At 41.6% G+C, this 24531-nt stretch overlaps 2 protein-coding genes across 2 annotated transcripts; one reads left to right on the forward strand and one right to left on the reverse strand.

Moving 5' to 3' along the window:
* Window positions 1-5958: 5958 nt before the first annotated feature.
* On the forward strand, window positions 5959-10813 carry kcnk4a (potassium channel, subfamily K, member 4a; the record flags this gene model as incomplete). Its single annotated transcript, XM_079228773.1, has 6 exons — window positions 5959-6147; window positions 6827-6944; window positions 7708-7868; window positions 8790-8976; window positions 9495-9628; window positions 9740-10813. The coding sequence occupies 6 exons, from the start codon at window positions 5959-5961 to the stop codon at window positions 10811-10813; spliced, it is 1863 nt and encodes a 620-aa protein (XP_079084899.1).
* A 6331-nt stretch (window positions 10814-17144) lies between these two features.
* Window positions 17145-23122, reverse strand: tgfb5 (transforming growth factor, beta 5; the record flags this gene model as incomplete). Its single annotated transcript, XM_079228936.1, has 7 exons — window positions 17145-17540; window positions 18831-18984; window positions 19440-19620; window positions 20646-20756; window positions 20916-21048; window positions 21667-21830; window positions 22768-23122. 7 exons carry the CDS (start codon window positions 23120-23122, stop codon window positions 17382-17384), a joined length of 1257 nt encoding a protein of 418 aa, XP_079085062.1. The 3' UTR covers window positions 17145-17381.
* Window positions 23123-24531: the final 1409 nt, after the last annotated feature.

Raw genomic sequence — 24531 nt, forward strand, 5'->3', positions numbered from 1 at the left:
AAGTGTGTGTGTGTGTGTGTGTGTGTGTGTGTGTGTGTGTGTGTGTGTGTTTAATATATATACATATATATTAAAGTGTGTGTGTGTGGGGGGGGAGAGAGAGAGAGGGGCGAGCACATGTCTATGACTCAGTCTAACCTGTGTTGGTTTCCGCTCCATGTATGGTGAAACACTGCGCTCCTTCTCTCCTCCTCCTGCTGCTGCTGTGCTTCTCTGTCTAACACTAATGAGCACTCAGTGGTTGAATTTATCATAAACTAATCAATTTAGGCTTTATTTTATTAGAGTATACAGATAGATGTAGTTGGTTCATTATATTTAGATATAATTCCGATTCAGATATAATTTATTTGAGGGATTTGACACGTGCACATTTGTTACTGTGCCATAGACAACAGTTTGTACACTGTAGATTTTGTAGATGCATTTTGAGCTTTCGGTTTGTATAATGCCCGATAGCTTTGTTTGAGTGAAAGTTAAAGGAAAGGGTAATTATTATTTTTTTCAATGTATTTGCTTACTTGTACATAGAAAGAGTGACTAGTTGTTGTAGAGGCTGATATGAGACTTAAGCAGTCTGAGTTTAGGCCTAGTCACACCAAATTGTGGTACAACAAAATAAGTTTGGTGACGTAGTGACTATACTCGCAGGGCTGGTTGGAGTTTTGAGCCAGTCAGTATCGATAGCTCATGAGGTTTAGTTTCTCTGTTTACCACAGTTTATTCAAAGGGCATATTTGTACCATCGACTCTTGTCTGATAACTGTCTGCACACCATCACCAACCACAGTGGAGTTTAAATAAAAGTGAATAGCTGCATCGCAGCCAATAATCAGTGTTTACTTGCCGAGTTCTGATGGAGGAATACTAACACAAAGGGAATTTACTTGCTAAAAAGACAAACTAACTTAAGTCTGATAACTTCAGAAATAGGACTCTGGGTTTTGTCGCTGATTTAAAAACACTGAAATCGCTTTAAGAAAGTTTACTCTGTGGCTAGTATAAACAGGAGGAACAATTATACTGATAATACATGAAATCTTTTAACACTTAAAATGCAAACCTATCCTTTAAAACCTTGCTGAACTGTCTTTCAGTAACTTCAGAGATTAAATGTTAGGTTTTTGACACAGTTGTGTTTAAGTGAACATTTTATTTAGTGGTAGAGTCGTCATCTTCACACCCCCTCCCTTTCAGCTGCCTTCATATCTCTGGGATCTGTAGTCTTTTGGCAGTGACGGCCTCACTGTTTATTTGTTGCCTTGTTTTAGACACTTTCATGTGAATCTTTCTGTGGTCACAGCTACAATAAAAGGCTTGCTCATAATTTAACAGTTGTCTCTCGTGGATTTATTTATCTTTGAGTGCCTTTTTGAGTCTGAGAAGCTACGTTGTTTACTTTCTATCATGATTTGACGTTAGCCTGCTGAGTGCGAAGACTTGTTTGCTGCTAGTGGACATTTAAGTCAAAAGGAGAGCCGTGGTCCAATGAGGAGAGCCGCCTAGTGTTTAAGTGGAATATCTTGGTAAGTCACATAAGTATTTCCTCAATTACCTCTTTGTCATGAACACATTGTTGAGCTTCAGAGCGAAAGCTTTGAAGGAGCAGACTTGGATCAAAGATTTAAAGAGACGATGGAAGAGTCTAGCTTTCCAACCTTACAGTCTGTTTTATTTCATGATGAAAATCCTCCTCAAGTGCAAGAAAAATTGTGTGCACAATACGTTTGACTTTGAAGAAACAAGTGTCTCTTTTTACTTCCCAAAAAAGACGGAGGTTGGAGCGGCGAGGATTTAGAGAGATAAGCCCCCCTTCGTCCAGCTCAGGAAACTCCGAGGCCCGCTGCTCTTCCTCTGCAGTCACGGCACTTAATCACACTTGCTACACTGTAATGGACTTCACATGCCTCGTCCCTTTCTCCCCCCCCCCCCCCATCTCATCCTCCTACGATCTGCTCTCCTCTGTCAGAGTGATGTAGGGTCACCAGAATGGGGAAACACCTTCCAAGGAAGAAACACACATGTACTTTCACAACACACACTCTCACTGAGCTCCTCGCTGAGCGCTGAATGGTGAGACAACGGCTCATGCTGCACGAGCCGAACTTGGATAGCAACATTCTCCAAACTGAAGGTAAGAAATGCAACAAAAAAGGTTATAACGGAAGTTCTTTTTTGGTGTCGAGACTGTTTCTTGTTTGTCACTTCAGAAGCAGAAATGTGTGTGTATATATTTTTTTATCATGCATGCTGCTCGGTTTTAGATCCAGTTTGCACTAGTGGCTTATGCCTTTTCTCTTTTTAATTAAAGGTTACCAAGTATAGTCGCAGACTGTCACACTGATTTTTAAAAAGAGATGATCAATCTCCTGCCAATATACATTCTCTGACTCCTGTTACAGACAGCTCAGTAATTTAAGTGCAACATTTAGAAAGGAAGCTTAGCTTTAAACTACATTCTAAGATTGTTGGCATCTGTGCTTTTGGGAGTGCGGCTGCATTTGCTAAGCATTTAATTGGAAATATTCTTTTTTGGTTTCATAGCCTTGGATGAAATTTTTGCCGAGTTCATCTTTCTCTATGCAGCCTCTGTAGCACAAACAGTCCTATCATTATTGTTGAGGATCATTCTTTCCCGAAGCATAAAAGTTGTAACCTGTGATCTCTCTGACGTCAGTGTGAAAGAGGCAAATTACATCTAAAGAAGCTTTATTTTCTCCCAGCACTGCAAATTCTTAACTAGACCCAAAGACAGTCATATTCATCTCTCAGGGTAGTCGGCACAGAGAAACGTGTATGACTTTTCTTCGCCTTTGGCAGACGGTCACATTCATAAAGAGGCCTCTTTTGTTAGACTGGTTTGCTGTAGAAATAGTACAGTCTCTAGAATCCAGCGGCACAATCCAGAGAGCTCCTAAATGAGCCTCAACATTTCTAGCAAGGAGTCCGAGCTTCGGAGTGATTAAGGAAACCTCTGAGAGCAGCAAGGAAGGGACAGAAACTTTTGCCTTCATGAGGAGGTATGACTCATTCTTTTAAAGAGGTGTGATTTTTGGTTGATCCCCCAAAAAAAGAAAGACAAGAAGATTCTTAATGATAATGATGTACAGTGAAATAGATTGTCCTAATTATGGATGTTATACTCTATTCAAACATGGTAGTATTATAAATAAAAAATGTTATGTAATGAACATCTCGGTTGAATAAATTATAAGCCATACAAAGTGTTTGAAAACACAGGCGCTCTATATAAGTATAGAGTTGGCCAGCATGTAAATAATCTATAAACCAGTGAACACTTGAATAACGTTCATCTTTTTAATTTTAAGATTTGTTTAGTCATAGGAGAACCTCTTTGTCCGAGGACGCTTCATGAATACTAGCCCATAATTGATATTATAAAGAAGAAGAAAAATGTTTTTCCTTTCCTCTGACCTCAATCAAACCAAACCAAGTGTTGTCCTTTGTTACAAACTGAGCTCACATGTTTGATTAAGGTGACAAAATATCAAAATGACCATGAAACATTAGTATTGCATCATATAAGGACATTGAATGAATGAAAATGATTTACATTTAATTGTTATGCTCATACAATTCCTTCAGAAGCAATTCTAATAATAACTTTTTAAGAAAGTGATAAATCAATGTTAGACATAAAATACTCTGCTTTGCAGGATAATTTATCTATTAAAATGTTTCTCACAAGAATGTTCAGGTAACTAGTTACAAATTCTTAAAATATATTTTTCTTCTTCTCCCTTATAACAAAGTCAAAAATATGAATATGCAAATATTGTTCATATTAAAAGTTAGACGCAAGAGGTCTCGGTGTATGTGCACTAAAGGTTTCAGGTTTCCACATCATAAGCTGCACACTGGACCATGATTCGCGCCACACGAGCGGTGATGTCACAAATCCAGTTTGTACGTATGTCCTCAAGTCACATTGAAGCCCAAACATCCCACTGAAGTAACAAAGGGGCCTCTAGTGTGTTAACCTAACGAATGACCACTTTGAGAGGAATGTTTGCAGCTGCTTTTGTTTTAATTTTGTTTTTATCCCACTTTGATCGGATTTGTCTTGCGCACCTGATTTCTATGTCAAACTAAGTATAGACAGAATGTACATCTTCCCACAGCCCCGTGCTTCTTTTTAAACAGCTCACCTCATGGTTTATTTCCTCACCTGCCTCCACTGTTTACCTTAAGATTAGATCACCGCCCGTCAGCCACAGTTCTGCTCGTTCTAAGCCCCTCTCACTTAGTATCTTAGCAAAATATCAAAATATACCAGTGCAGGTTTAGACAGTGATAATAACTAATAATATCTGTCTGTGTTGAGGCCAAGGGCAGAGAGCGAGACGGTCCACACAAACCAAAGCCAACAGTCCATTAGTGCAGAATGCTGACAGTCGGCTGGGAAATGTCAGAACATTGCCATGTGGAGACGACCAGGGCCGGCTTACCCAGAGCAAGAAGCTCCTAAATCCTAGTGTTTGTGTGTGTGTGCGTGTGTGTGTGTGTGTGTGTGTGTGTGTGTGTGTGTGTGCGTGTCTCAAAAGTAAACATAGTTCAAAGAAAACATTAGAAGCCAAATGAGGATAAGCGATAAACATGTTTTCGATTAATGTCGAGATGTATGTTTGGAGTTTTGGCAGCGTGTAATCATTTGTGAGCCCAATGGCAGCGTGGCCTGGAGTGTGTCAGTCCCGCCCTGATTATTATGACAAAGTCTCTCCAGTGTGAACACTAATTCAATGCCACTCACACCCTGCTAAAACAAAGTTAGAAACGGGGAACTGTGCCAACTTAAAGCTGTTCTGTTCGTCTATGCTGTAATTTACATTTCCACATCTACATGCATCGGTTTGTTTCTGCATTTTGTAGTGCTTAAGTCTTCAAGTGGCATGAAGGAGAGGGAAATGGACCAACAATCCTCCACTCCTGAACATTGACGACCGGAGAACCAGAGAGAAAGCAGAGATCCAGAGGAAGGTAGAAATTTCTCCGTCACCTGATTTGTGGAGCTAATGGGATGAGCTCCTGACGTCAGTGACTTACGCTACTGTTTTTATTACCCTCTCAGTTACAAAACGTTCTTTATCGTAAAAGAGTGCACGAAGAATAGTTTCTTTCAATATTACAATATTGAAGCATTTTTATGTGATCCGAATGTTTCATTATGGGAGCCAGTTTTTTTAAAAAAACGGAAGAGTTTGTGGAATAAAAAAGACGATATTTCTGATTCTACAGTCCACTGAGTCTGAAAGTGTTACAGCAGTGCAACAATAACAAGTGCAACAACAATAAATCAGCTTAGATCGGAGCTATTTTTTAAGTGCAAAGTCAGATATATCAGAGCTTTCAGAGAGTTTCCAATTGCAATTACAACTTGGACATTGACATGAACGGATCATAATGAAAGACACTATCAAACTGCATTATGGGAAATGTAGTTTCCCAATGTCTGCTTGAACCATACAAAAGGGCTAAAAAGACCGGGTACCACAGTGTCTGCTGCTTCGGTTTGAACCATAACTTTATTCATCTTTCTTTTGTGAGCTCATAGCTTTTAATGGAGAATTACAAAAACAAGTTGCTGGAACACTTCCACACCACCGTCTGTGGCGTCACATCACTGTTGAACCAGCTACTGTAAGATGTGTGGAAGTGTACTTTACACTTTGTCAGCTCGTAAATTCAGACTTTTCCTGTCAGTGACCGTCTCTTTGGTCTGACGCACGCACACATGTATAAATAAAGGTAGTTAATGTGTGTCAGCCTTCCAAGAACACTTGTGTTGTTTGCTTATTTCCGTGTTCACACATACAGTACCTCTCTAAAGGAACTTCCTGTTTATGGTCAGCTGTGGCCCGGTGTTTCCTGACTGAGAGCCTGGCCTCTGAGCTCTGACCCTCTAACCCTGGAGGGGTAAGGGGGGTCGACGGGGAGAAAATGCGGTGTACCACCCTCTTGGCCCTGCTGATTGGGGTCATGCTGTACCTTGTGATGGGGGCGCTTGTTTTTGGAACCCTGGAGCTCCCCGAGGAGAGTTTGGCGTACAAGGACCTCCTCGCTACCAAGGACGATTTCCTTGATAATAACTCCTGTGTCACAGAGCGGGACTTCTACAAGCTTGTGAAGGTATCACTGGACACACTAAGCACTCTCATTACATAATCTCACTCACACCAACGGAGTTTGATTTAACTTGAGACGCAACACACAAGTGTCCATTTTATCTCTAACATCAATCACTGATAAAAACATAAAACCAGGTAAATCAGGCTTATTTTTAGAAAATTCTGGGATGCACTTGCCAATCTCAAATCTTTGCACAATATTCCATTAAAAATATGAGTTTGCACTGCAGTTAATATGCGGTATAATATTTGAAAAACATAATAATAGTAAGGAGTATTTTCATAATTTGTTCTTGATAAAAGCTGAAAAACAGCTGAAAAAAAGCAGCATCTTTGTTTGTTCTTCTTTCCCTTCCCATTGATAATTGTTTGACCCTTCAAGAAGCCCCAGTTTGGACTATTGCACTAACTAACTAACCTCATATCAAGAAAACTAAATTAGATCTCAACCAGCACTAAAATGTCTCTTTTGCATTGATGCAATCAGATTTTTTCAATATATTTGTTCTGGTACTTGTAAATAAATAAAGGATATGAGTACTTATTCCATTACTGGTATAAACCCTGTAGCACAATCCAACTGACAGCTAACTGAAGTCCCTGGAAACTGCAGCCTTTCTGTCTCGGATGCATACCTGTGTTTTAAGATGAGGTCAGTAAATGACACACCTCACCTACAGGTAGTGGTGTCTGCGGTGGAGTCGGGACTGGATGTGAACAACCTTTCTGCCAACTTCACCACTCGCTGGGACCTGGCCTCCGCCTTCTTCTTCTGTGGTACCATCATTACCACCATAGGTACAGTATGCTATAACTACTATGCTGTAACTTTTTAATAATGACCTTTCTATAACACACTATACTATAATATTTGACATTACTTCTTTTAATGACAACTATACTATGACCTTTACATGACATTTTTAATTACATATTATACTTCTTTTTTTTTAGACGCTATTGAATAGCTTTTTTCGACATACTCTGCTATGACCTTTTTATTACTTGATATTTTATGACACATTATGTAATACAATTTTATAAAGTATACAACTATATTCAAGTCCATATCTTAATACATTTTTATTTGTATGACTTTTATGATGCTATGACCTTTTATTGTATATATTTATTGCATAATTATATTCTGGTCTACACATGGATTTCCAATAGTTCAGACTGCAGACTGGGGATTTGGTTATACCAACATTTCAAAGTTACAGAGATTCGTAAGCAAAAGAAAATATCTCTGGTCGAAACGTTGAGTCAATCTTAGCAAAAAGCCCCAAAATAGTCACATTGTTTTTAGACAGTCGTACTGACTGCCACTCAGTATGCTTTAGTATTGTCAATATAATAGGCATGCTAGTCTTTTGTTTTTCATTCCTCTTTGATACGAGCCATCTAAAATCCATGTGCAATGAACTCTACCTCATGTTAGTCCAAAAGACATCTCAGAATTGAGTCTCAGGTCTATTGTAAATGGAAGTTGGTGATACAAAAGGAGTCTTTTTAGAACTCTCATCCAGATTTGTGTTGTTGTTTTTTAATTTTCTAACAGGTTTCGGGAACTTGTCTCCTCTAACGTGGTACGGCCAGTTGTTCTGTGTGTGCTATGCCCTAGTGGGCATCCCCATGTTTGGCATACTGCTGGCTGGAGTAGGGGACCACATGGGCACAGTGCTGCGGAGAGCTGTGGCAAAGATTGAGACCCTCTTCCTGGTGAGAATGGTCTGTCCTGCCCAGGAACCAAACCTCAGTTTGATTTACACCTTGTGAATAATCAGTGTAATCTTTTTGGATTAAGAATCAAGCTAGAACCTACTACCTGGGTGTGAACCACTGCTACTGGTGTAAATTAATATTCCTGTTGTCATGAAATAAGTGATTTTCCATTTTCTCAATTATTTTAAAGGAAGGAAGAAATGCTAAATAAAGTAGCTGCTGACTCCTCAAAAGGCACAACAATTAGCATGGCTGCTGTCAGCACTGGCACATTTCAGATTCTCTGCGATTCCACATGCTGCAGCTGCAGCGCTGAGCAGTACACAGGAGCCTTGCTCAAGGGCGCCATGTCAGTGGTAACTGAGAAAGAGGACACATTTCCCTTACTCACACTCTCAGTATAGATACTTCAACTACCAACTTCAAGGTCAAAAATGCAGTTATATATTGTCAGATGCTACTTGTAAATACTCAGCTATCTTCAACCTTAAACCTAAATCCTTAAATATAAACTGCTTTAAATATCTTAAGCAAAATCTTGCAAAATCTTTATTTGACTTCTTATTTGCTGTACAGTGATGTACATGAAGAAGTATACAATCTAAATAAATGGCACAGAAAGAAAACATCACATACAAACACTACATTAAATAGCTACATTAAATATAAGTGAATGGTACTGAAATTATTCAGCATTAATTGACTTTTATCTGAAAGAAACAATAGTGTCACACCAATAAGCACTTTTTAAGTAAAAAGAAGTTGTCATTTGACCTGAAATGGTAAAAACAATGACCAGTTAAAATCAAGTTAGTCAATCGACTTTAAGCTTTCTTTCTTCAGCCGATCAGTCATCTATTAAGTATTCATTAACATTCATTCTGCCTCTGTATTTGCCGCCATCTTTCTCTCTCTCAGAAGCGTAAAGTCAGGCCGACCACTGTGCGTGTGATCTCAGCGGTGCTCTCCATCCTGATTGGTTGTCTGATCTTCCTCGCCGTGCCAACAGTTGTGTTTCAGAAAGTGGAGGATTGGTCCTTTCTGGAGTCACTCTACTTTGTGGTCATCACTCTCACCACTGTTGGCTTTGGAGACTACGTACCAGGTACCGACACACACACAATACACGAGTTACACGCAACCTCACGTCCTATTTCAAACAGTGCAGGACACATTTCTGTTCATTTCTTTGACTTTTTTTATATAATTAATACTTCTTTATTTAAATTGCTTCATTTATTTGCTATCTTTAGTTGCAGCAGTTTGAAGTCAAAGTCAGGGTCTTTTTTATCATACTACATATGTGCAATAGACAAACAGAGCTGATCTACTTAAAGATATTCAGAAACATTTGTGATAATTGATTAGATTGCTACTGCTTCCAGCTTCTCAATGTGAATCATTTCTACTTAAGGTGTCTCAAGCAAAAAAGACGAGACACCGGTCTGTGGATAGAGCAATTGCCCTTCATCCAGGCCTCCCATGTTAATGACCCGTCTCCCTCCCTGCTCCAGGACTGTTCTGTATCAGACTCTGACTTCTGATTATTGTGAGGAGGCAACAGAAAGGGGACTACAGCATTTTTGGGGACCATCACACTAAAAATCGACTTTCTGTGTCCAGGTGGTCGTGAGGACGGCTGGTTCTTCAAGCCTCTGGTGTGGTTGTGGATAGTGTTTGGTCTCGCCTACTTTGCCTCCATCCTCACCATGATAGGCAACTGGCTGAAGGTGCTGTCTAAGAGGACCCGCGCTGAGGTGAGAGATATGGTACTAGATAGCCAGGCATGTACACCAAGAGAAGAGGAGCAGCACGTAATCCTGTTGAGAGGTTCATCTTTTTTCCCCATCTCCCGCTCTGTCTCTCAGATGGAGGAGTTGAGGGCCCACGCTACAGACTGGACTCAGAATATTCAGAACATGTCCATGGACTTCCGCATCCCAAACCCTCTGGAGTTCAACGACCCTTTCCTCCTGCAGCGCCGGCGCTGGAAACGCAGTGAGCGTCGCCGTATGCGACGGGGAGCCCAGGGCACTCTGGGATACTTGGCTCGAGGAGGATCTGAGAATGGACACCTGCCAAACCGCTGGGCCGGCCTGTCCAGCTCCATGAGCCGGCTGGAGACGCATTCGTCTCTTGAGAGGGCGTTGCTGGCCAAGTCCAGACCGCGGCTCAGTGCCGCTGGAGGTGGAATGGTTCAGAGGGCGGGGCCTGCATTGAGAGTTGACCCCCCTGTGGGTCTGCAGGTGGAGGGCAGGCCGTTTCCTCACCTGCTGGGCCGCTCGTTCTCCCTCCCTGCGGCCCACTCCACCTTAGAGCTGGACTCAGCAGGTGCAGCAATGCAAGGAGGATCCCTCTCTGGATCCGAGTCTCCTTATGACTCCAGATCAGACGTTTCCTCAGTCTCCTCGTCCTTTTTGGCGCTCCACAATTTCCAGACCTGCTATACAGTCAGCAACATGGAGGAGGGAGGAGCGAGAGCCGCAGACATGAACAGAGCACAAGAGAAAGACAAACTGATTCCAGCAGAGTATTTATCTGTCGCCAAAAATAACCACAGACGCACTCCTGCTCCTGGTTTGCACCCTCGCTTCTCCCCTCTTCCATCTTCTCGCCACCAAATCCTCCTCCCCTCCCCTCCCCTCCACGCTGCCTCCTCATCCAGCTGCCAGCTGCTGGATTTCTTCGGAGAGAATCTGGCGTACATTGACGAGTCCTCAGACACGCTGAGCGATCGCGCCCAGCCAGGAGCGAGTGAGGAGAAGAGGAGACGGCCAAGAAAGCCAAAGAGGAGGAGTATGAGGCGGCAGCTGTCACACAAGTGGAGCCCCTTGCAGGTGAGGAGGCCCAACAATGATATGCAGCCGCCGTCAAATCCCCCCACACCTCCTCCAGAACTCTCTCTTTCAGAGAACCAGACAGGTTCAGGTCCAACCCTCTGACAGCCAACGCACTCACAACATGGTGCCAAAGTAAATAACGCTAATGTTCCAGGAGATTGTTTTGTATTTACGGCTAGCCTCACAAAGTCAGCCCACACGTTTTACTTTGTTACTTCGTGATCTGAGGAGGTTAAAACTCTCTGAGACTTTTTCCCTCCATGCACCTTGGAAGTAGGTGAAGTTGTGCCATACATCCCTTTTCTACTTAGCGATCTGACAAAGCTCAATGGAAATTTGTTCGGGACACAAACTCCTTCACGGGAGCTGAACAATATGATTGGCAACTGCTTCTCTTCACATGAGGATGCGATGGCCAGACTGAATGACTGCATCATTCACTGGGCTGTCACTGATGTTTGCATCAGAGAACAGAAAACAAGACTCTACAGCAAGCGACATTGTGTGACTTTACTGAGATCATTTCCATCATCTGATTATAACTGTGACTTATTTGTTCCAACAAATCATTTGAGCTCAATTGTGCTGCACATTATTATTACTATTTGTATTAATCAAGCGAGTCTCAGTGAGCTCTGATAAACCGCCACACGCTTGTCTTAATGGCAATGTGGAAAATGCCAGAAATATGTCACAAGTGTGGCCGTTAAATGTGCGGGCGTAGATGTGTGTACAAACAATCAAGGAAAGATTATTCTTCTGGGAACCATAATGGTCTATTTCATGGCAATCCATCCAGAAGTTGTTGAGACATTTCAGTCTGGATTAAAATGGTGGATTGACTAAATACATCTAGAGGGAGAGATAAAGAGGCCTTTTTTAAACCAGGCGATCATCTTTTCAAAGCGATCACATCTTGTGTGTAAATAGTTGGTCACAAGTTTCAGAGGTTATGAAAGACATCATTATCCTGACATCATTACACATGTTTATCTACTTTGTTCATCTATTTTTCCACTTTTGAGCTCAATTGATTCTTGGCAAACATATTCATAATTAGCTCTCAGATGTATGTTGTTTAAGAGGCACACTCTTGGCTACTGACTAATAGCTTTTTTTTTTTTTTAACCAATCAGATAAAAATGTGTACCTTTTTTATGTACTTCAACATTTAAAAGGGAAGAAGAGCACAGGAGCTTTTAAACACAATAAATGCATTATTTTTTCAAGTGTGACATCATCTACAAAAATAAATTGATCAAATGCGTCAGGACCTGGGTGGCTTACCACCTCAGCTGAAAACATTCCCGGGGGAAACCCTGCAGAGGTTGGAGAACCTAAACCACAGAACAAAGCAAAGCATCAGGCCAGGTCACTCCTTTTGTGTGATGCTGTCATACGAGGCTACGAGTTGTTTGAGGGATGAAGCAGGTAACTAACAGCTGCTGGTTCATGCTCTTGAATGTTTTAAGGGGTAAAAGTTACTGGCCACTGCTTCGTAATAAAACGTTTGTGCTCTTTACACCATAATAAGCATCTTTGTGTACTCACCTTGAATAAAAGTGTTCCGGGTTATTAAAGCAACGCTTAGGTTACTTCTTTTTTTTGGTGTTTATCAATTATATCCTCCTTCCTTAAATCACTGTTGGTTCTGCTTGTGACTGTTTTTCCTCTTGGTTGATACTGTTTGTTTGTTTTATTATTTTTAAAGACTGAACCCCTCTGCCACATAAATAGCTGTGTATACACCTTTTCAGTGATATACTATTTGTCCTCAGTTGAACCCTGTTAGATGCCCCATAATGTCCTAAAGTGACAGATTAAAGTGATGATTACAAGACTTCTCTTAACACACACTGCTCTTTGACATTAACCGTAACCTTTTTAGCCTCGCGACGCCCATTATCGGACAAGAAATGAGAAGAAGAAGTCAAGTGACGTTACCTAAAGGATCTCCGGGACCACAACGTTGATTAACTTCATTTAAATTGCTGAAATACAGTAAAGTCTTGTGGGAAAGGTTCTATCGGCTCAGACAAAATTTAACTTACCGTTAAGTTTATGTAATTACACAAACCCTGTAACCTCTCCGTCACTTCCGGGTGGCGGCCGTAACGTTTCAGTAGACTTTACAGTACATTTTACAAAGTCGGATTTCAATAAAAGACACCTCTTCGTAATCCTACGATCTTTTATGAGTCTAATAAAGCTTTACGAATCCTTGTGTGTAGTACAGTTACTACTTATTATTACTACTCCCTTCGACATTTTCGACTGCGCCGACTTCCGTGGTCAGGGAGGTTTCTTAGAACGTGTCACACGTCTTAAGCGGAAATTTATGCACAGTTGGATACCCAGCATTTCTTGTGTGATAGAATTTTTTTTCACAAATAAATTCTGAAAAAAAAAAGATATAAAATAACACAAGTATTAGAACTCATTTGGGGTCCACACGCCTACTTGAACAGACCTCACTAAGGCCTCCAGAAGGGCTTCTCACCCCTAGGGGGGACTTGGGGCTCAAGGCTCACCTGTGCAGATGCCTTTGTGATTAATTTTTTTATATTATTGTGTCAACTATTGTGAAACGCACTAATGTGCCAACAAAGGAAGTGAAGGAGAAGACGAGCTAGGAAAAATGGTTGAAAATAATACAGTAATTGTATGCATTCAACATGTCTGTTAGACCTCAAGGACACACAGAATACGTTTTGGTGAAAAGCAGTCAATGTAAAAAAAAAAAAAAAAAATGTTTACAAAAACCTCCACATGGCACCTTTGAGTGTAAAGCCTGTGGTGCTCTTTAGGGATGTTGACCAAACCTGTGTCCCAGTTTCATACTACTCACAAATTCTAAGCAGTTTTTGAGTGTGTTCACCCTTCATGCTATACTTCTTCTAACCGCGCTTTTAATTTTCCAGCTCCAAATACAGCCTATAAAAATATATAAACATATACAATATAAATATATTCCGGTTTTTCCCTGGGGTCCTCTCTGAAACGTTTGATTGGCATTTTATTTTTGATGTATCGTATAATTGCATTATAGTATAAAAAAGGTAAAGTAAGTTTAAATTGCTTCTGTACAAACTGTAAAAAAAAACATTGAGAGAAAAAAGATTCCTATATAGTACTCAATGTATACAATACATTTGCAGAATAGAATTGGGACACAGTCTGTTGTTCCCAAACTTCCGTTCACCAGAGAGCAGGAGATTTGAAATGAGCCGACAGCTGAACCCTGAACGTCCTGAGTGAACTCTCTTGGTGGATTTGAGATAAACATTCAGTTTCTGCTTACTCAGAACCAGGAACTACGACAAGAGGCCATTGTGGTGCTCTGCCCTCTACCACGTTCAAAATAAGTGACTCACTGAATCCACACTCAAATTCCGGCTCCCACATATTGTCAATTGTTGACAGAGGGCTGGAAGGAGAAAAATATTGTTGGTGTGCCGACCACGAGCCATCAATATTGTATACGGGTTTGAGTACCGACCTACAACGGATTTTAATGCTAATTTTCTTTTAATTTGAATAAGACAGTTTGACTAAATATGTGGTGAAAAACTCTAAAAGGATATTTCAGTTTTATTTTTCAAACCTCATAATCCGGGACACTGTTTTGAAAGTGTAACATCAAGTATAGTGAGGAAGTATGTCATACAAAGTCATAGAACAGTATGTCATAAAAAACAACAGTACAGTATGTTTAAACAAAGAGTTAAGTATGTCAGAAAAAAGGTTACAATATAATACGCAATAAACCAATCCTGTTATTCATTTAATCTGATTTCCATTATCACCTCGGCAGTAAAACCAGCTCCATACAAACAGACTTAACTGTCAAAAAATATAATTTAATGTCAGTTTTTAAATTAAAAAGAGAACAGCTGGACCTCTGTGGGTTTGTTTGAGTAGGGCCTCAAGTACTTTGACTGCTCCGATAGTACGGCTTCAATAATGCTGCGGCCACAGATCGGTATCTTCTGTACTCCTGTGTCTCATTATTGCATTGCTGCTTGTATAACCTTTATTTTGTGTTTATGGTATCCTGTTGCCCCAAGAGCTGTATTTTAATTGAACTGCCAGAAATAAATAGGAACAATTTCAATCTAGTTGTGTGACGAATAAAGTTTCGTCCAGACCTGTAATGTGAGCTATGTTTGTCACGGACCACAAGGTGCATGTGAGAAAGAGAGAATTGCTTTCGGTCATCCTCAAGAACATTTTACTTTTTCTTTTTTCTTTTTTGGTCAGTATGGGAAGAAGCAGAGCCATGAAAGATTTGGCTAAATGGAGGTTATACAGGCCGGATGTTTGGATGCATGGGTGTTCTTTTGATGCTTACAGGGTCTGTGTGTACACTCCCCATCAAGGTCAAAGGCATAGACATGGTTTATTGTGTGTGTGTGTGTGTGTGTGTGTGTGTGTGTGTGTGTGTGTGTGTGTGTGTGTGTGTGTGTGTGTGTGTGTGTGTGTGTGAGAGAGAGTGAGAGAGAGAGAGCGGGGGTCGATGGACTTCCCTCTCAAGGACAGTGGGCAGCGAGACAGAGCAAGGCGCTCTACCGTGGGATAAGTACAGGTTGGGTATAGCAAGGGGTAGTTAAGTGGAAAAGACTAACAGATGCTGGGGCTAGTTTACTCGGGTGGGAGGGAGCCTCACCACAGCTCGAGCACCAGCACCCCAACACACGCGCACACGCTCACGACTAGGATTTAAGCTGCATTCTCACTGTGCCTTAGAAAAAAATTTTTTTACTGCTATGGCTGGAGAACAGTTTGTATCTCTTATTTAAACGGCAGAAGTCACTCAAATCCTCTGGGCGTATCTCCTGTCAATTTCAGGACATTAAAGCATCATAGGGCTGAGCGATATGGACGAAATCTTCTATCCCGATATAGGTCATTTCATATCTCTAACTATATATATATATATATAAATAAATAAATGTTTTATTTGAAATAACCACATGGTAAAGCCTATTTTTGAATAGTACTGTGTGAATTAAATACATTAAATGAAAATGTGTTTTCTCATCTTCTGGTCCGTGTCTGACTTTCTTATGAGCTCTGCATGTCGGGCCATTTTCCATGGCAATGGTAGCTGATCAAGTGTATAAAACAGGATTTCTCACAAATAAGGTTGAAATTATTTAAACATGTTGCAACTCTCAATACAATGTTGTTAAATAAAGCAGTTGCTATCCAATTAGAAAAAAGATAAAATTGCATTAAACAACTGAAAAAGATAAATCCACATGTCACTCTCAGCAGGGTCACAGAGAGAACACCACCCAGTCACGAACACAATAAAAAAATAAAATAAAATCCAGGGAATAATTTCAGTGCCATCACACATGACCTCACCAGCCACACACACACACGCACGCACGCACGCAGGCAGGCACACAAGTACACACACACACACACATACACAAACCACTGGCATACCAGAGAGTCTATATTTAAAATATGCCCCAGGGATGTTTTTTGTACTTTCAGCATTTAGACCTTCTATCAAACGTGGTCACTGTGGATACTTGGGTGTAGAAAGAGAGACTGTCTGTGTGTGTGTGTGTGTGTGTGTGTGTGTGTGTGTGTGTGTGTGTGTGTGTGTGTGTGTGTGTGTGTGTGTGTGTGTGTGTGTGTGTGTGTGTGTGTGTGTGTGAGAGAGTGTGTGAGAGAGTGAGTGAGAGAGAGAGAAACTGGTGGTAAAAAAATAGATGTGACAAAATATATTCGCAGCATTGGAATAGCAAAGTCAACAGCTTTTTTTACAATAAGATAATAAATGCACATTCATAAAACGACAATAAGAGTGTGATTACGAAATATTTGAGCTAGACCCAAATAGGTACAAATTTGCTAAGGCTGCAAAATACCACCTTCCAAACTTGCAGCCGTTCCAAATACAGCCCTATCATCCCACGTCTCATTTTCAAAGCCTCTCTTTTCTCTCTCTCTCTCCTCCCACCACAAATCCCAGAACCTTGAGCCAGAGAGAGAGAGAGAGAGAGAGAGAGAGAGAGAGAGAGAGAGGAGATGAGGGGAGCATTTAAATCTAGCGTTCCGTGAGTGGTCGGGTCGGTGTCTGGAAATCTTTCACATCCTGTTTATGCCCGGCAGATTTCGGCCTGGGAACCGCAGAGAGCTGGCAGAGCCTCCGCCTGGACACAGCTCCTCTCTCTCTTTTCTATCAGCTCCCTGCCGCCCTCGCATGAAGATCTCAGTCTGCAAACCTTTCCACACAGCCTCCTTCCTATCAACACCTTCAAACCTAAAACAAACACGTCTAGCTTGCTTTGCAGCCCGTGGCCGCAGGCGTATAAATGGCAGAGGTGGAATCAGAATCCTGATTTTCATGTAGACCAAATCACACAACACCCCCTTTAATATCCAAGTAAAGGTTTAATAAATCTATGTTGGGATATTAACAGTGTCCTGTATCAAACGCACAGTTCCAGAGAATGAAGACGTTTTCATGCCTGTAAAAAAAAATGGGATATTTGAGCACAAATTTTACATCTCAAAAGTCTGCTAACGGTGATCAAACAGAGAAGATTAATGAACAGAGGATCCGCCTGTCCTCTCGTCTTCATCCCCCGAACGAAACAGTTTGTAGTTTTGGTCCTGTAATCATTCCCCTCCCTCACCTCCTCCGCTGAACTCAGCGGCACTTGCAGGATTTGACGACCATATTGGAGAGTTGCTCAACGCGTGGTGTGCGGCCAATGAAGTACATAATGGTGAGGGGCTCCAGGTCCTGAGGAACGCAGCAGGGCGAGGCGGAGGCCTCAGGGTTCAGCTTGTTGTACAGGGGCAGGATCTGACCAGGGGAAAGACATCATCACAGTGCGTTCACTATTAAACTGTTTCTTCATCTTTATGCTAAACTGCGTTAATCAACTCTGGGCGGTAGCTTCATATATACAGAGTGGTATTAATTTTTTCATCAACTGTAGGCAAGCAAGCAAAAAAGCTTATTTCCCAAATTGTCAGACTTGTTCTTGTGAAGTAGCAGCTAATGAAGCAGATTTATCTTCATAAATAATACCTAAGAATGTGTTTTTCTTAACTGTCATAGCTCTGTCATGAACATTTATAAAAATAGCAAACAGTTTTCAGGGGCTTTTAAAAAAGGCTGTGTAGATAAATATATTACTTTCTGTCAATGTGTTTCCTTTTTTGTCCTTCAAATACTATAACATGCACCACAAACTCCATCAAACCAATTCAATCAAATGGTGGGAAAGCCACAGTGGCATTTGTTGTCAGCAACAAAATATATCACTGCAGTAAATCAAGTGTCATATAAATGTGAAAATCCTAGAAATCGAATGAATAAAGGATATGAAGAAATATAAATAACATCAGAAGGTTCTGTAGGAGCCATTGTGGCTGCAGGCCAAGTCATAAGCTATGAGACAAAGTGTCATACTGTGGTATTTAGCCGCCACAAACAAGGCACTTAGAGCTAATTTCAAGGAAAACATCACCCGCATTTGCTGTACATTGAAATCCATCTGGAGGTTGATTTGAGTTTGGTCCAAACCAGAGTGTTTTACTAGAGAGACACTCAGTTATTGAAGTTGTTTGTGTTTGTACTGGAGCAACTGTTCATAACTATGTTTTCATAAGATTTTGTCACTTTTTCCAGTCAAATAATAAAAAAATAAAAAGTCAGGAATCTCAAGATAGCAGCAAAAAAGAGCACAAATGGCATTTGTGTGTCTTTACTGAAAAAGGGTGCAGTGTAACTTATTAGTCTGAGTGGTTAAAACAGATGTTTTTGTTGAGGTGGCTGGTTTCACAGCAGCCTCGTGGACTTACAAAAGATGTAGGTATTTCATTACAAGATCAAAACAGTACTCTGTATACCTTACTTTAACAACAGTCATGCAGCAGCCATATTTCATTTTGCCTAAATAAAATGTTGATTCACACCAGGAACTGATCAAAGAATAAATAAATCAGACAAAACATTTGATGCCAGTTTTTGTGCTCCGTAGTTTGCAATACTTGGTGCTTTAGAGACATTTTGGATGGTTATAAAAAAGCTTTAACACCCAGTCCTGGTCGTACTTCATCGTACAGAAACACAAACATACCAACTCACCATGTTATAGTGGTTGTTGGCACTCCAGAGGTAAGGACAGTTGCCGGCACAGAAGTTGGCTTTGTAACCTTTGGGCTCATGGATCCACTTCCAGTTGAGGTCCCGCCTGAAGTCGATGTAGAGCGAGCGCAGGCAGCATCCCTGGTCCGAGCCACTGAGACACACCGAGAACAGACACAGCAAAATATTTCAACTCCCATCCTGCTTTAAATGGTCTGGGGCAAGGATCATGGGAATTTTCCCATGACCCCACTTTGGTCCCCTTCATCGGTGACCAGTTGCCATTTGGCACCGATGAAGAGCCAGCGAACCGTCGGACTCTTCCCCCGCAGCGTGAGGTAGTCTAAATAAAACACTGCACGCCTGTTGGCCTGCAGTCTAAACACAGGGTCAATATTGTTAGTTTTACCACACAATAGCCTGCAAAGTTTTGGGTCAGGAGAAAAAAAAATACACCGCCCACCACAACTAGATTTCAGAATTATGAAACTACATGTCAGTGTGGTCAGTCAGTCACACATAACCTCTCACACACACCCACACCCACACACCCACCCACACACACACACACACACCCACACACACACACACACACGGTAGGCGGCCTACCGGGAGCAGGTCGTGGTTTCTGTGGCGGCCGCCCTCTTCTTGCGGCTCTTCCTGACCGGGCTCTCCACCCTGTCACTGGGCAGGACGGTGAGGATGAGATGCGGAGTCTTGGTGCTGAAATCTGCCTGGCCTTTAACCGGACCGGGCTTTCTTATCTGACGAAGATACTCGTCATCCACACCTACGTAGAGTAGTGGAACAGTTAATACAGTGGTTCTCTATCTGGAGTGTCACACAATGATCAACACAAATGTAAATGTTTGCAAGTGTTTTTATCTTTGTGGACATTTCTTTAAGCTTTGATTTTTTTTTATCATGAAATACTGGATAGTCTCCACTAATCAGGCTGGAAAAACAATTCAAATAAAAACATAATTATAAATGCAGCCCGCTATAAAGGTTTGTGGGGAGACATTGCTTTGTTTTTAAGAGTTCAGTTCCAAAAAGGTTGGGCACTACTAAGTTACACCTTTGAATTTATATATATATATATATATATATATATATATGTGTGTGTTTTCTGAGCTCTATACAAGCCCCTGCTTGTATTAGTTTCAAAAGTTGATATTAAGTGGTAAAAACACTGACTTTACTCAACTCAGTGTAAATCTTAAGGAGTGCCATAATTTGGGGCCTAAATGAAGCAACACAGATAGTCCTTCAACAGCTTTACAGAGTGTAAAAGAACAGTGTCTCCATTGTTCCTGTATGATCACCATTTCATCATCGTTTTGGAGGCGCCTGCAGAATTATTGCTGTGCCGATAAATCTGACACAAGTGCCTTTAATGCACAAAGCTATTTATAACCAACCTGTTCCGTTTCTCATCTCAGTGACCATTCAGCAAAACTGAGGCTATGTTCAACGTTCAAGCTTTGACTCTTTGATCTTTGGCTGTCATGTGTGTTTGTTTATTTGTTTGTTTAACATCAACATCAACAGAGACTTCAACAAAGTCTAAAATCAACATGTTCAAAAAAATTTCCTTGTTCAAAATAACATCTGAAAAAGAAGGTTAAACTCAGCATTTTTCTGTAAGAGGAGGAAGTCAAAATATAAATAAGTCAAGGATTTAATCACTGAGGGTTAATCTAAGCCTCAGAAAGCTGCTGTAGCCGTCCACTCTGCACACACTTGTGTGAGTACCAAGACTCGCTGAACATGATAGACATTGGAAGAAAGAAAACACAACTGAGTGCCACAAACCTGCAAAGAGAGCCTCCAGCTCCTCACTCTTGTTGGGAACGATGTTGTTGGTGGACGGGATGAAGGTGCAGCAGGGACAGTGGACGCCCAACTTTAGGCCAAGATTGTTCTCTGATCAGTAGAGGGACACACATTGAGGTCAGCTCATGCTCTGTGTGTGTGTGTGTGTGTGTGTGTGTGTGTGTGTGTGTGTGTGTGTGTGTGTGTGTGTGTGTGTGTGTGTGTGTGTGTGTGTGTGTGTGTATTTATATTAATCATTATGTGGCCAACCTGGATCTGACACCCAGTCCTTAATGGTTTCGGTAACGTCCACAGAGATCCAGGCTCCCTTCGCCTTCGGCTGAACGGTGCGGGAGGCAATATAACGCTGAGTGGAGGTGCTCTCTTCATCTGGCATCAGCAGCTGTCAAACCAAAACACACACACTCACATATAATATAATTTCCACTGTGGTAAAGAGGGCAGCGAGTTCATCTTCTCTGCATTTTTTCATAACACATGTCTGGCACAGAGCCGATTACTGTGTCATAAAAACCAACAACAACCTGCAAATCTGTCCTCAGGCGTGGTAATTATGTTTACTTACTTTCTGCGGCGAACAAATTTCTGAGAGGTGAGAAATGTCTCCTTCAAGTCAAAATACAAATAGAGCTTAATTTGTTAAGATATATTGTGATAATAGTTTTGTTGGCATGATGCCAATGTTCCTGAAAGGAAAATCTACCCCATAAAAAATAATTTAAAAGGTATTCCTGCTCACACCTTTTGGATATGAGAATAATTTTTCAAAAGAACAGAAACAACTCCTGCGTCTGCTTCTTTAATACCAAAGATAGCCTGAAGTGATTTTTTTAAAGAAGAATGGATTCAGTATCTCTTTCATAATTGTGGGAAATGTATGTATATTTGGATGTAAAAGCTTAAAAGGACATCGAAATAATATTTGTGATTATGTGCTAATTTGGTGGTTCTGCTGAAGTCAAAGTGGTCAACAGCTTTGAGCCGTCACTCTGCCGTTTACCTGATAGACCTCCACTCTCTGCTCTGAGGCCCGGGCCTGCGGGTTGGGAGCTCTGAAGATCCTGAACTCGGCCTTGACCAGGCTGCTGTTGGTCAGGTCCACGCCACTGACGTCAAAGTGGACGACTCTATAATGGGGGTTGGGGGTTACAGGCAGTACCGCATCTGGATGAAAAGAAAAACATAAAAAGGATGACTAAAGATCAAACAACATCTCATGCCTTCTACGACAATGTTGTATTTATAGTGTTGGTTAAAAGCTCTGTGGGCCTGATCATTGTCTCGGACATAATTACTGCTGATGAGCGTCTCAAAACAAAATTATAGGATTGGGGTAGTGAGTAAATGCGTCTGGTCTTGTGTTTAATATGGATAATTGTTGAGTTCATAGAGTTTACTGTATGAAACCTCATCACAGTTATGTAATCATGTACCATAATATTCAGAAACATTCATCTTAAAAATCTCCCAAATTAAGTTGTATTTCTCTATGCGAGAGGTGTGTGGTCCCAGCCACAGTCAAGGGATCTGATGACCTAATATCTTGACCTTCTCCATCTTTACTCTATTGTATGGCTCTGCCATAGTTACCACCACGTATATACGACTTGACTTTGACTGCAACACTTTTACAAGAGCTTAACAATATTTATACTTCTTCCACAACCAAAGGGGATGGGGCACAGAATGGGAATTGGGAAATGGCCTTAAATGAGGTGAAGCCTATTTAATCAGTGCATTTCATTTTCATTATGCGAAAAAAAGGACAATGCTGAATGTAATCTATTAAAATGGGCTGCTGTGGCTATTTCTTTAATACATATTCTATGATACTTTCACCTCTTCAGGCCTCTAAAACGCCTTCAAATAAAACAATAAGAAGAAAAAAACAGTTAAATGAAGGTCCACAGATAGACATTATGATATACATTGTTTATTTAAGAGTCCCAAGCAAATAGATAAACTATTGACCTAGTATGCATTTTAATGAAAAACCATTCAATCAGGTAATCTGGATCAGTGACCCATAAGGACCTCGGACCACACGTTGAGAACCTCTGTCACACAGACTGTATCTGTCATGCATCATAACCGGACTCACTTGTGTCGGTGCGGAGGGGCAGCATGTCAATCCTCTGCACCTCTTTGGCGTAATAGTCCTCTTCGCTGCTCTCGCGCTCGCACGCGGACTCGGCCAGGCGCGCGCGCTCCTTCAGCAGCTCGCGCGTGCTGTTGTAGAGCAGCATGATCTCCGGCGGCACCGAGCCGGGCGGCGGGGCCTCGTCCTTGCTCGGCGGGCTGCGAATGCGGAGTTTGCTGAGAATCTGGCCGCGGACCGCCTCGATGCGCCGGGACTTCTGCGCGTCCAGGTTGATGGAGTGACACGTGTTGAAGCCCTCTACCAGCAGAACACCGGAGAACCGGAGCAGCAGCAGCGCGAGGCGCGGGAGCCACATTGAGCCGGAGGGACGGAAATCTCCGGATGGCCGGGGAGGAAATCCAGCAGAAATAACGAGGGTCACTGTGGGATATTGTCACTAAATATTAATCTGCAAACCAACAATTACGAGATTTGTCCGTGAAACTTTCGAACTTAAAGCTGAGGGTGAAACCAATACCCTCTGCTGAACTGGCATAAACCTACTGGCATAAAATAAAGCCCAAAAGAAAATCCAATATTCAGTTCTAACGGGCTATTTTGGTCAAAACCACTTTCTGGGGAAAGGAAACCCACATCTGCTGACTTAACATTTATTCTGCAATGGTTATTGTTCATACATGGGCCTGCAGATTTTAACACCAGGCTGACACAACATATAGATGACAATAACAACAACTGCTTCTCCACTCCAAATGACACCACACTACAACCAAACTCCACAGTTAAACAAAATAACTCACATTTAGTGATTGTAAATGTGGCCGACGCTTGAACTCCAATCTGGTGCGCTCAGAAGCTCCGCGTCGTCCCGTGCAGGTGCGCGTGCGCTTTCTCGCGTGTAAAAGGTGAATATATTCAATTACACTTTAACCGATACATTAAGTTTCATCCGTCTCCGTTTCCCGTCGTCCATCCTCGGAATATTCAACAGCTTTAAGGAGAAACTACTCATCACAGGAGCTCAGCCCATGTCGCAAATTCTCCAAACTAAAACCTGAGCAGCTCACTTAACTAACTGATGCAGCAGGTTCACGTGCTTCCACTCCGAATGACCCATCTGTGGAGCAAAAGACTGGCCCATACCCACTTCCAGAAAATCTAGCTGCAGCTTTAAAAAAAACAAAAAAACAAATGAGGTCCTCTCAGTTATATGTAAACAGAAAGCAGCTCGCACTAAAACATAGAAAGAAACTGTTGATTTATGTTGGAAAAACCATGGTGGGCCTGTTGATCCCCCTCATATAAACGGAAAAAGTCAGATGACATAAAAAGACATGACGCAGAAAAATATATGAAAGAAGTCCTTGTGCTGTGAATTTAAAAAAGAGGAAAACGTTAAAGTAAATTACAGCTCCCCGGTCCAGATGAAGTCCAGTCTGAAAACACTGAGACCTTCTGCATGATGTGACTCCATTATTGTGCAGATCCTCAGTGAGAAATGCTCAGACAGAGGGAGGAGGAGGAGGAGGAGGGACTGGATGTAAGAGAGGAGGAGGTGGGGCAGGTTGCCACCAAAGTGAAGCAAGTGTGTGATTATGTAGGTAAGACCCATCTTCCCTCTCACACACATTTTGCAATTTCTTCTCTCCACAAAAATGCAGCACTCTCTCCCCACAGGTAAACATCCCCCCCCCCCCCCCCCCCCCCCTCCCCGAGGACACGCCAGGCTTAAAAGGAATAGTTAAACATTTTGGGAACTTTGCT

The sequence above is a fragment of the Taurulus bubalis genome (genome assembly GCF_910589615.1).
Source record: "Taurulus bubalis genome assembly, chromosome: 13".
Lineage (NCBI taxonomy): Eukaryota > Metazoa > Chordata > Actinopteri > Perciformes > Cottidae > Taurulus > Taurulus bubalis.